The 12,534-nt window shown below is 41.0% G+C and overlaps 1 protein-coding gene across 1 annotated transcript; it reads right to left on the bottom strand.

The window, feature by feature from the left end:
• Nucleotides 1-10,906: 10,906 nt before the first annotated feature.
• On the bottom strand, nucleotides 10,907-11,886 carry LOC146618027 (uncharacterized). Its single transcript, XM_085372823.1, has 2 exons — nucleotides 11,847-11,886; nucleotides 10,907-11,754 (listed from the first exon to the last, which is right to left on the bottom strand). Exons 1-2 carry the CDS (start codon nucleotides 11,884-11,886, stop codon nucleotides 10,907-10,909), a joined length of 888 nt encoding a protein of 295 aa, XP_085228949.1.
• Nucleotides 11,887-12,534: the final 648 nt, after the last annotated feature.

Below are 12,534 nucleotides of genomic sequence, written 5' to 3'. Positions count from 1 at the left end.
CGTCCGAACGTACGCGGCTGTGTTTGAAAACGCACGTTTTCCTTTTTCGTTTAAAAAAAATCCAGTCCACATGTGCAGTTTTGAAAAAATATCTCCTTCCACATGTAAACGCTAAAAACAAACTGAAACGCTGTCAAGAACACGCCAAATCTTAACCGTGTGGAAATGTTGGCCAATCAGAAGTCTAGAAGCCTGGGTGGGAAAACCTCACAAAACCTTACGTACTTCTGAGAAGTTTTTGTCTTTTTCTGGAAAAGCAGCTAATTTTGTGTTACTTTCACGTGCCTTCATTGTTTCAAATGTTAATAACTAAAGACAGCTTTTTGGCTGGAACAGACTCACAACTTTGGAATGGACAAAATGCATACAGCATACATAAATGTCATTTTTTAAAATGACATTTATTCCAAACTGACGTCAGGATTTGGGTTGGGAGAGCGTCTGTGTTGAATGTAGAAGCCACGTCTGATGCCTCTGTGTTTCTAAATGGAGGCACAGTAACTGTGTGTGTATATGTAAGCGTGTAAAAACTGCAGATACTAAGAGTAACAGACACAGTATGTTGTCTACATCCGCCATTGTAGAAATGGATCTCATGTAAACACTAACGTGGCCACAGCGTCAACAGCGGCGCACACTTTTGACATTGCCTGAGTAAATGTCCGTTTTCCTCGTCCACACCTAAACACAAAAACGTCGTTTTCAAAAATCTCCACCCTGGCAGGAGTTTTTAAAAATCTCACCTTTCAGTGACTCAATCTGCTGTTTAGGTGTGGATGAAAGGCCCAAATGCAGAGACAAAGCTGCGCTTTCAGAAACAGCCGTGTACATGTGGACGCAGCCTCAGTTTCTCAGAAATTCTAATAGTTTGTTGGAGAACAAAATGGTCGGGCATTGCACAGCTACAAGCATTTCACCCCCATGTCATACTGTGTATGGTTGTGTGTGTGTGACAAATAAAATTTGAATTTGAAAACTTAAGTCTTCTCTATTTTCCTAAATTAAGAAAATTATCGTGTTAAAAAGAGCTTCTGTCACTCAGATATGATTAAGAACATTTTCTCATTTATGTATAATTTGTCAAATATTACATCAGCTGACAAATAGTTAAGTCTTCATTTGTTTTCCTGAATAATAGATCCACATCATCCTCTCTATGATGGAAAATATAGTCTAGTCTTGCACAATGTAAAGTACATAAATACTGTCCTGGCAGGCAGGAAAATCAGGCTTTATATTGAAGTAAATGATCTTAAGTTTGTAAAGTGAAATTTGAGCTTACTTTAGTTCTTGGTAAATTACAGAGCAGTTAATCCTCAGGGAAACGTCGAAATGTCACTAAATAGTGGTCTGCTTTCATACGGTTGCAGTGTCTCTTCAGTTTTGTGTTCATATGCTGATGTTTTCGTTCAAAACATGCTTAAATCCCTAACTTTTCCCTGGAGGCATCGCTATGGCAACAAAACAACATGTTCCAAACAAAAACAACCAAGCTGTTTCCAGAGCTTAATATTTAACATGTCTTTGTTATAAACTTTATTTGTACAAATCTGTGATGTTGATGTGCACAACGTGGGATTTAGACCTCGGAGGGTTAATCAACAACTCACGAAAAATTAGGTTTAAATTTGTGTTCATGACGGTGCAGATTTCTGACATTTTGTGTACTTTAAGCATTTAACAATTTGACTGTTTTCTAATAAAAACTGTGTGAAACTCAAGTTAGACCTGTGTTTGTAAATGAACCGCCCCATGTTGTGTAGCTTTCTGGATTTTATACTTATTGGGCTACATATTAATTTATTATACATGCTATACAGCAGATAAAATCTAAACTCACATGTTTTATGTAACTAAAGTGTTTAATCATGTGGGCTACAGACAATAATCAACTAATGGACTATATTGATATGAGAAACGTGCACACTTACTGCAGTTGAATCATTTTAACTATATGTAACCACCTGCGTATGTCTTTGAAAAAAAAAGGCTTTGATTTTTCCCCTCCATTTGATTTCTTTGCCACCCTCATGCCGCCATAAGAAGATTTTTCTAGATCCGCCCCTGTCGAGACTTTCAACCCCAGGTAGGCCAAGTATGGAGAAACGCAAGAAAAAAAATATCTGAAGAAAACAGAACATTTAATGATGTCTGAGCAGATTTATTTGCGTTTCTGATGAGAGCGGTCTACCAGTATGCCTAATTTGTTGATTGTCGATCTTCCACATATGTATTTGAGTAGCTATCCCACACCTTGAACTATGATAAAAACAAACACCGCTCACACCTCACAGATGACAGCTTACAGTCCTGCGTAAAGAGGAAAGTGACTTCGTACAGCTCCGGTCTGCAGAGGTTCAGGAGCAAAAGTCCCATGTTAAACATATCACGGCAGACCCGACGATGTTTGCATGAACATGCTTGTGAAATGCACTATACACAGGTACACACACACACACACACACACACAGAGTTTGACATGTGTGTCAGAGTACTGTGCATCTCTGAAGTTCCTTCAATCCCTTTAAATTTGTTCCCAGTATACAATTCCTGAAATCCAGACGGGTGTTTGGAACATGTTTCCCCTGCACCAGTCTAGTTTGATTTCTTTTTTAAATAAGCACATCAGTACACGCATTTGTACTGATAGGGATTGTTATTACAGATTCAAAGCTTTTTCAAGGAAGTCATTCTGTTATTGTTTAAATCTGAAAACTTTTTTTTAAGATTTTAATTTTCTTGTACTTGCTGTTGAATACATGGAGGTGCATTATAATGCACTGCCCCACTGGGGCTTTCAATTGCCTTTGCAGCATGACTGATTTATACATCAGCACCACTGTAGTGGAGCAAAAAACCTGCATTTATTACCTTTTAGCATCATCAAAGATTCATTTTGAGAGAAACTTTATTATTTAAAATTTGAATTAGCATTTGTTTCTGTGCATTTAGTTGTAAAGAACATGGACTATTCAAACAAAGTCATTATCTATGTGAGAGTATCATTTAAAACTTTTTGGTCCTCTATTATCAAGAGTTTCTTGAGTTTTGTAGAGAAGCCTTCTTTAAGCCCTTTTATGATACTTGAGACTCTGTTTTTTGCCACGTCAGTGTAAATGGCTGAGCTCTTTTAAGCTTTACCGTGTATTTGTCGACAGTCTCTTTAATCCCGCTCACAGGTCACAGAGATCAGAATTAAGGAGCTCATGACGAGTGGATCAGACAACTTTTACCATGAATGGCAGAGACTAATCCGGTATAATATTGCTGTAAGTTTGCAAAATATATTTTTGGAAGCTTAAATAAGGTTGTACGGTGTGGATGAGCACGGCCACCCTTCCATTGTTTAAGTAAATCTGCCAGAAAGTAACTGCTCAGCCATCTGTGGTGTGTGTGTGTGTTTACATGTACACTTCAATGGCTAGTGTGATATAATGCCATGATGCATTTTTTGTAATCAGTGTTTTAATGTCTCATTTTGTTTTTAAAATCAAGCCCTCAGTTCTTGTTTTTATCTTTTCTGAGCTGCAGGCAAAGCTAATTGTGTCCAAAACAATCTTGTTTACGTACAAACTAACAAATCCGACCTCCTCAGAAAGAAACACTATTTGTAAGCAGAGCGTTTGAGCTCTAGAGGGCACCACTGTAGAGCCGGTGTTTGGGCTTGGTAATGGCAGATGGAAGATAATCAGCTGTTAAACTACGACTGTGTTATATCTCCAAGTAGTCTTCAGGAACAGTTCTTGAAGGACATCCAAAGCTCTTCTTTGGATGTTGCTGCCTTTTATTCTGCTCTCTGCCAAGATCCCACACTGCTTCAGTAACGTTGAGGTCCAGACTCTGTAGAGATGAATCCATGACTGATAGTGTTGCTTTGTGTGTTTGAAATAATTGTCACGCTAAAAAAAGAAGACGCCACTGTGTTTTCCAGTTACTGTTGTACCGCTCTCCTGATCTCTTCCTTACATATTAACGATCATTCAAACCGAGTAGTTAACATCTTTTGTTGATTTTTAGTCAAGTTTATGTGCAGTTTGACATACCGTGGCCTTTTCTCCGTTTCCCTTCCACTCAGATCATTTCTGATGAGACTACAGCAAACAGTGGCTCAACTGCAAGATGCATCTCTCAGGTCCTGTCTGGATCTGGACCTCAGATCTGGCTTGTTTTCTATTGCTTAAAGACATGACTTTCAGATACTGTTCATCTGCTATAAATGCATTTTTATATACTGCCACTTCTCTTGATAGTTCCTTCACATCTGCCCTCATATCGGTAATTTTCATCGATTCAACTAAAGAAATGGGGTCAAATTATGTTTTGTTTTATTGTTTTGTGACAGGCTGCTAAGAAGAAAAGTGCCTAAAGATACTATGTATAGTTCTTTTTAGCAAGTTGTCTTATGTGTAGACATAACACCAGTTCATCCCTTGAGTTAGGTGCCTTATGTTTGAATGGTTCTTAGTTTTGTGTGAAGGGGCTTAACAATTAAAAGACATGGTCAGAGACAAGGACCGCACTGAAAATGAGTTAAAAACGTATTTCCAAAGACCTGCAGAAAGCCTGAGGCAAAATATCACAATAAGGAGGTGGGGGTCGTGGGGGTCTGGCAGACATAATATGGTCATTGCAGTGGTGCATTGGTACAACTTTTAAACCTGATCAATTTTAAACTCGTGACACATCTTTTCACTTATACAGGCTGTTTTAATCAATTTAATCACTTTGATGTTTTACTTTAAGTCAACAAAAATGAATTATTAGTCTGACAATCAAGCCTTTGATACTTCCCCAGCACTTACTAAAAATAATTACACGCATGTATGGAATGCAGTTCTTTTGCATACAACCTTGTATGCAGTGTACAGTGTGGTGTTCATACTTTTACATTACAAAACAAAAATCTAAGTAGTTTTGAAAGCATGCGCAAAATGCAGTTGCTAAAAGTGAACGTTTCATTTTCACTCTGAGAAGTAAAACATGCAGTAAATGTAAACATACATGTCAGTTACTTTGCCTGTTTCAACCAGTCTTATGAAGCCATGCATGTATAAAGTATCAGCCCTGTTCAGCACACACCAACCAGCCAATTCTAACATTTAGTGACTTACTTTTAATTCATTGCTAATCCTTTTGTACTGTTCATAAAGTAAATTGGAATGTAGGATTCTTACATGTAACTTTTAGATAAAAGTCCCCTGTCACAGAGGTCCCACATGGTGCAATTTGATCAGACAAGAAATACAAGGGGTTGCTTTGGGCTGCTGAGGTTAAAGTAAGAGGTACACAGCAGGAAAATGTGAAAAATAGGGTTTAAAATAACCATCATTCTCAGATTAATAATTAATTCTATGATAATAAAAGACCCCACAAAAAACAATTGATTGTGGCACAGTCTCCGACTCACACTATGTGGGAGGAAGTAGTTTCTACAATCCAGACTGAATGTTGAACGTGAGACTGGATGGCACCGCTTTGTCTTCTCAGCTCAACTTTCACCTCTGACTTGCAGTGACACATTTCTTTCTTTGTTGGCAGTGTTGTGATAACTAAGGTTGAAAAGCTGTGCAGTCTACATAAAACTGGATAAAAACAGAGGGATGCTCAGGGGAGGAATCACAGTTAAGGAATGGCAGTTAGGCTGCGTTCACACTGCAGGCGAAAGTGCATCAAATCCGATTTTTTTGACCCTCTGCGACCCATATCCGATCATGGTGTGACAGTGTGAACGGCACAAATCCGATCTGGGTCACTTTCGTATGTGGTGCTGAATCCGATACATATCTGATGTTTCAGAAAGCGACTGCTGTTTGATGGTCAAGTCGCATTAAATCCATCTTTTACGTCACCGACACAAGACAGACGCCAACTATCAGCGCCAGTGAAGTGCCCGAGAAGACATCGCGAACGCTTCCTGGCCATCCGGTGAAACTGCTGGGAAGACAACGTTGGAGAAACGTGAACATTTTATTTGTACTGTATAATCTGCAGATTCTGACAGAAATCTGCAACTATCCTTTGAAGCACTGCTCCTCTCTAAAACAGCAATAAGGATCATTATTAGGTTAGTTACATTATTATGTAATTAACAAAATAACTTAAAGCAAAAATTGGGAAACGTAAAGTCCGAAGTCCTTATATTAAGGGCCATCAGTCAAACAATACAGGGAGTGCAGAATTATTAGGCAAGTTGTATTTTTGAGGAATAATGTTATTATTGAACAACAACCATGTTCTCAATGAACCCAAAAAACTCATTAATATCAAAGCTGAATGTTTTTGGAAGTAGTTCTTAGTTTGTTTTTAGTTTTAGCTATTTTAGGGGGATATCTGTGTGTGCAGGTGACTATTACTGTGCATAATTATTAGGCAACTTAACCAAAAACAAATATATACCCATTTCAATTATTTATTTTTACCAGTGACACCAATATAACATCTCCACATTCACAAATATACATTTCTGACATTCAAAAACAAAACAAAAACAAATCAGCGACCAATATAGCCACCTTTCTTTGCAAGGACACTCAAAAGCCTGCCATCCATGGATTCTGTCAGTGTTTTGATCTGTTCACCATCAACATTGCGTGCAGCAGCAACCACAGCCTCCCAGACACTGTTCAGAGAGGTGTACTGTTTTCCCTCCTTGTAAATCTCACATTTGATGATGGACCACAGGTTCTCAATGGGGTTCAGATCAGGTGAACAAGGTGGCCATGTCATTAGTTTTTCTTCTTTTATACCCTTTCTTGCAGCCACGCTGTGGAGTACTTGGACGCGTGTGATGGAGCATTGTCCTGCATGAAAATCATGTTTTCTTGAAGGATGCAGACTTCTTCCTGTACCACTGCTTGAAGAAGGTGTCTTCCAGGAACTGGCAGTAGGACTGGGAGTTGAGCTTGACTCCATCCTCAACCCGAAAAGGCCCCACAAGCTCATCTTTGATGATACCAGCCCAAACCAGTACTCCACCTCCACCTTGCTGGCGTCTGAGTGGGACTGGAGCTCTCTGCCCTTTACCAATCCAGCCACGGGCCCATCCATCTGGCCCATCAAGACTCACTCTCATTTCATCAGTCCATAAAACCTTAGAAAAACCAGTCTTGAGACATTTCTTGGCCCAGTCTTGACGTTTCAGCTTGTGTGTCTTGTTCAGTGGTGGTCGTCTTTCAGCCTTTCTTACCTTGGCCATGTCTCTGAGTATTGCACACCTTGTGCTTTTGGGCACTCCAGTGATGTTGCAGCTCTGAAATATGGCCAAACTGGTGGCAAGTGGCATCTTGGCAGCTGCACGCTTGACTTTTCTCAGTTCATGGGCAGTTATTTTGCGCCTTGGTTTTTCCACACGCTTCTTGCGACCCTGTTGACTATTTTGAATGAAACGCTTGATTGTTCGATGATCACGCTTCAGAAGCTTTGCAATTATGAGACTGCTGCATCCCTCTGCAAGATATCTCACTATTTTTGACTTTTCTGAGCCTGTCAAGTCCTTCTTTTGACCCATTTTGCCAAAGGAAAGGACGTTGCCTAATAATTATGCACACCTGATATAGGGTGTTGATGTCATTAGACCACACCCCTTCTCATTACAGAGATGCACATCACCTAATATGCTTAATTGGTAGTAGGCTTTCGAGCCTATACAGCTTGGAGTAAGACAACATGCATGAAGAGGATGATGTGGACAAAATACTCATTTGCCTAATAATTCTGCACTCCCTGTATTGTTTGCTCTGGGTCTAAACAGAGCGCGTTGTGTGTGACGTCTTCTTTTGCGCATGCGGCCGCTTTGGTTCACACTAGAGCGCGTTTGCTGTCTCATTTTATTTGTAGTGTGAACGAGCAGACAAAAAAATAGGATTTGATCAAAAAATCGGAATTGAGCATCAAGACCTGCAGAGTGAACGTAGCCTTAGAGAGGAAAAAGAGAAGAAGAAAATGCAAAGGAGTGGAGGGGCTAAAAGAACCACTCAGATTTAACAAACCACCCAATCAAGCTGCGTCCTTGGAATTGGCCCCCTCCCTTATTTTTCACCACGTGAGAGTGAAGAAACACAGCTGTGCCTCAGAGGGCTGAAATAGACAGAAACGCTCCGAGAGCATGTGAGAGTTGAAGCGTGGCACGCAAAGAGAAGGAAAGGTCTTACAGAAAACTGAAATCTGCTTTCAAATAAAATAAGAAACTAAAAAAAAACTTAAACAACTGTGAGGAAGAGCTTTGAGAGGAAGACCTGAACTCTCAGGAGATCTGTGTAACAACAAAGCGATGAGCTCAGTGTCTCGGGATGAACACAACATAAAGAGAATAAACCCTGAAAGGAAACTGGATACCAAGATGTGGGGAAAAAGGTGATGAAGAAAATGAAAATGTCCTTTTTAAATATTTTTCCTTCCTCTTTTCAAATTTTACCTGTCTGGAACAAGGATTCTTTTCTTTTGAGGCTTCTGTGGAACAATGTAAGGTTGTCTTTCCTTTTCTGAGGAGGGCCACATTTTGACAATATCCTACGAGCTCCTGTGGAGACTGGCTAATGAGCAAATAGTGAGACATGTCTCTAGAAGATGTCAAAAGCACCACCAGCCTTGGGGCTGAAAGCAGTGCTTCAGATCGTTCCAGTGGCCACTGTCTGAACCAAAATCAGGACCAGGGGGTGAACCAGAGTGAAGGCCAGGATGGGATCGTTCTGGACCGTATCGGCTGTCTGTTAGTGGATAAGTTGGATCCCAGTGACTTCACTGGGAGGTTTTCAAAGATCCAGTTGAGGTCCAAAAATATGAGAAGGATCATTAATAGAGGTATGTGGAGGCTGGCTCTAAAAACTTTGTTTGTTTTGTTTTCTTCTTCTGAGGAGCACAAATGCGAATGAACACAAGATGGGTCAACACAGAGAGGAGGCAATGAGATACATGTTTTGTAATATTCCCAGGACGTTTGAATGTGATTGCTTATCTGTCATGACCTGAGGAGTTACGTTTAAGGGTGGAAATGGCAGAAAGGCAGGTCGAACATCCAGCTGAAAAAAACGATCCTCCGCTTGTCAGCTGGAATGTGGGTGTGTGCGGTTTTTAGCCGCTTTGAGATTTGAAATGGCTCTTTGTTGTCACTTGGAAACTCGACAGGTGTGTTTGTTGTGGGTTTTGAAGACCCTGTGAAAACCGATACCCACCTTGAACATGAATCCAGAAAAAGACATGCTTTTGCATTTCTGGCCTCAGTATTGTTGTTTTCCCCAAACCCCTTGTTCTCTCTCAGCTTACCTTAACCTCCGTGAATTTTATGTCTAAACACTTCCAACATTTTAGGGAATCTTTACAGGCGTACTTGGTATTAGAGTGTTGTTTAAATTTGTGGAATCAAGTAATACTGAATGGCATTTGACGGAAGATTAAAGACGCTTTAGGATAAGAGAAGCAGAATGCTTATTTTGTGAAAAGGGGGAATATTGGTGTGAGTTAGTGTCTGTGCAACAAAGCAGCACCTGCACAAACATGCTGTTATTGAGACTTCTCAATAAATAAGCTTGTAGAATGCAAATGCCATGAAATGTAAGATTATAGAAGCCTCTGCTGATGAGATAATGTACATGTGTTAGTCTGTGATGGTACACAAACGCGTTCTCACTAGAGTTATCTGACCCAGCTGTGTCAAGGACACACTACTGTGTGAGCCCCGTTTTGGTTTTGGTGATTGAGTCAGTTTGATTTATGAAGCTGAAATGATTAATACAATCACAGATGAGTAGACATTTATGCTACAAGTTCATTTCTTGATCGAAACGTAGCATTAAACATGCACAGCTCCAACCTCTCCATCAGGTCTTGAATGATAACAAGTCAAACAATGTCTGTAAAGTATGCATATTATACACAAAGACAGACTTAAATGAAGACATTGATCCGACACATGTAAAATGTAGCCAATTGTGTTTATTGTTATCATTTTATTATCATCTCTCTACCCTGTGTTCTCAAAAGTGAACACAGGGTAGAGAGATGATGGAGGAAATGAAAATGGGGGGGAGGGGTTGTAAAGAAGAGATTAAGAGGACAGATGGGGGGGGGGGGGGGGGGGGGTAGATAGAAAGAAGGATAGAGACAGGGGAGGGAAAGCCCCAACAATCATATGACCCCCTATGAGCAAGCACTTTGGCGACAGTGGGAAGGAAAAACTCCCTTTTAACAGGAAGAAACCTCCGGCAGAACCAGGCTCAGGGAGGGGCGGCCATCTGCTGCGACCGGTTGGGGAGGGGCAAGGAAAACAGGATAAAGACATGCTGTGGAAGAGAGCCAGAGGTTAATAACAAGTACAATTCAGTACAGAGAGGTCTGTTAAACATAGTGGGTGAGGAAGAAACACCCAGTGCATCATGGGAATCCCGCGGCAGCATTAGGCTGGGCATGCACTGTGCTCTTTTTGGCCCATTTTGAGCCGATTTTTCAGTCGTGCGACCGTTTTGGGAGTCGTCCCGAGTTTGGCCTTAATCGTGTGTCGTGCATCGTCTACATAACGAGGGTAACGGGGTAATGAGAAGCAATTAAAACCTCACGACCAGCTCCCGATCATCCATCGTTTGCTCGCAAGAAAACCAAACCTGTTTGAAATCCTGTGGGTCGTCCTGAGGGTGTCACCGCAGCGTCTCACACTGCCCACGCGCAAACGCAGAAATGAGTGCGAAAAGATGGAGTCGAACGGCGGTGCGGTGTGTGATCTGGACACAAGCGATGGAGGCACAAACTTCTCACCCCTGCGAGTCAAGCGTACAGTTTGAGCAGGAGCTGAATAACGCGACTGAAAGAAATCGCACAGTGTATGCCCAGCTTATTGCAGCATGGAGGATTCAGGGTCACCTGAGTAGGCCATCAGCCTACTAAAAGGATACTGAAGAAACCCGTCGAAATAGTGTTAGTCTTCATCACTGCTGCTGCTGGACTCATTTGAACACCTCCGAAGTTTGCAAACAGGCAAGTATTCCTCTTCTTCCTCAAAGTCCTCTTGGGAACGCTTCCTCGAGCCTCCAGCTTCATGGCTGTCAAGCTCTTCGTGCGCATCTTCAAAAAGTTCATCACTGCTGCTCTCAGAGTGGTCGTACACAGCTGAGCTGGTCCCCGAATCAGAGTTTGCAAGCCTGGATTTTTTGCTATTATGCTCTTCTTCGTCTACATCTTCCTCTCTGGACCTTTTCGTGGATCCACCAGGCTGCGGTTCTTCTTCTGTTACCTGCTGAGGACAGCCCTCGCTATCAGTGTCACAAGCAGAGAAGAAGTCAGAGTCGTCATCAGAAAACTCCTCGCTCCATCTGATTCTTTTGTTTGGTTCCACATCTGCTTCATCCATCTCTCTAGACCTCCTCCTGGATACACCTGGCTGAGGATCCTCTTCTGGGATGTACTGGTGAACATCCTCACAGTCTTCAAATGCCTCATCAGAATCCTCATTTTCAATGCCACCAACAACAACAGCATTATGATCCTCGTGCTGTTCATTGTTGTCAGCATTGGCATTATTGTCCCTCACATTCATATTTTGAATGTTGACATTATTGTCATTGGCATTGTGACGGTAATTAACATATTGTTCCACTAATACATCTATTAGCTCATTCAGCATCCAAAACATATCATTGAGAAGAAAATAAAGATCGATGTGGAAGCCCCGGAGTCCATGAATAGGCTCGAAAGCTGGTCCATTAACTGGTTCATTAGCTGGTTCCTGATCTCCACTTTCAAACCTTTGTGGGTTAACCTGTCGGCCTGCAAGATCATTTAATCTTTTAATTAGCATTCATAACTATCTGCTGAAAATCTGTTTTTCATCCATTTTAAGACTGAGCACATGTGCTTACCATGACGGTTATTGTGTGATCCATCTCCTCTTCCACTCATTTTGACTACAAGGAACACAAAACAACAATGATCAGTAAACCTCAACTCAGCATGTTCAGAGAATTTGCTTTTTTTGTGATGACTTCAGGCTGCGTCCGAACGTACGCGGCTGTGTTTGAAAACGCACGTTTTCCTTTTTCGTTTAAAAAAAATCCAGTCCACATGTGCAGTTTTGAAAAAATATCTCCTTCCACATGTAAACGCTAAAAACAAACTGAAACGCTGTCAAGAACACGCCAAATCTTAACTGTGTGGAAATGTTGGCCAATCAGAAGTCTAGAAGCCTGGGTGGGAAAACCTCACAAAACCTTACGTACTTCTGAGAAGTTTTTGTCTTTTTCTGGAAAAGCAGCTAATTTTGTGTTACTTTCACGTGCCTTCATTGTTTCAAATGTTAATAACTAAAGACAGCTTTTTGGCTGGAACAGACTCACAACTTTGGAATGGACAAAATGCATACAGCATACATAAATGTCATTTTTTAAAATGACATTTATTCCAAACTGACGTCAGGATTTGGGTTGGGAGAGCGTCTGTGTTGAATGTAGAAGCCACGTCTGATGCCTCTGTGTTTCTAAATGGAGGCACAGTAACTGTGTGTGTATATGTAAGCGTGTAAAAACTGCAGATACTAAGAGTAACAGACAC

Source organism: Diplotaxodon limnothrissa, linkage group LG15 (assembly GCF_057381915.1).
Source record: "Diplotaxodon limnothrissa isolate DT_005_m linkage group LG15, D_limnothrissa_male_GT1.1, whole genome shotgun sequence".
Classification (NCBI taxonomy): domain Eukaryota; kingdom Metazoa; phylum Chordata; class Actinopteri; order Cichliformes; family Cichlidae; genus Diplotaxodon; species Diplotaxodon limnothrissa.
The sequence above is the reverse complement of the archived record's forward strand: the minus strand, read 5'-3'. Positions and strand labels throughout refer to the sequence as shown.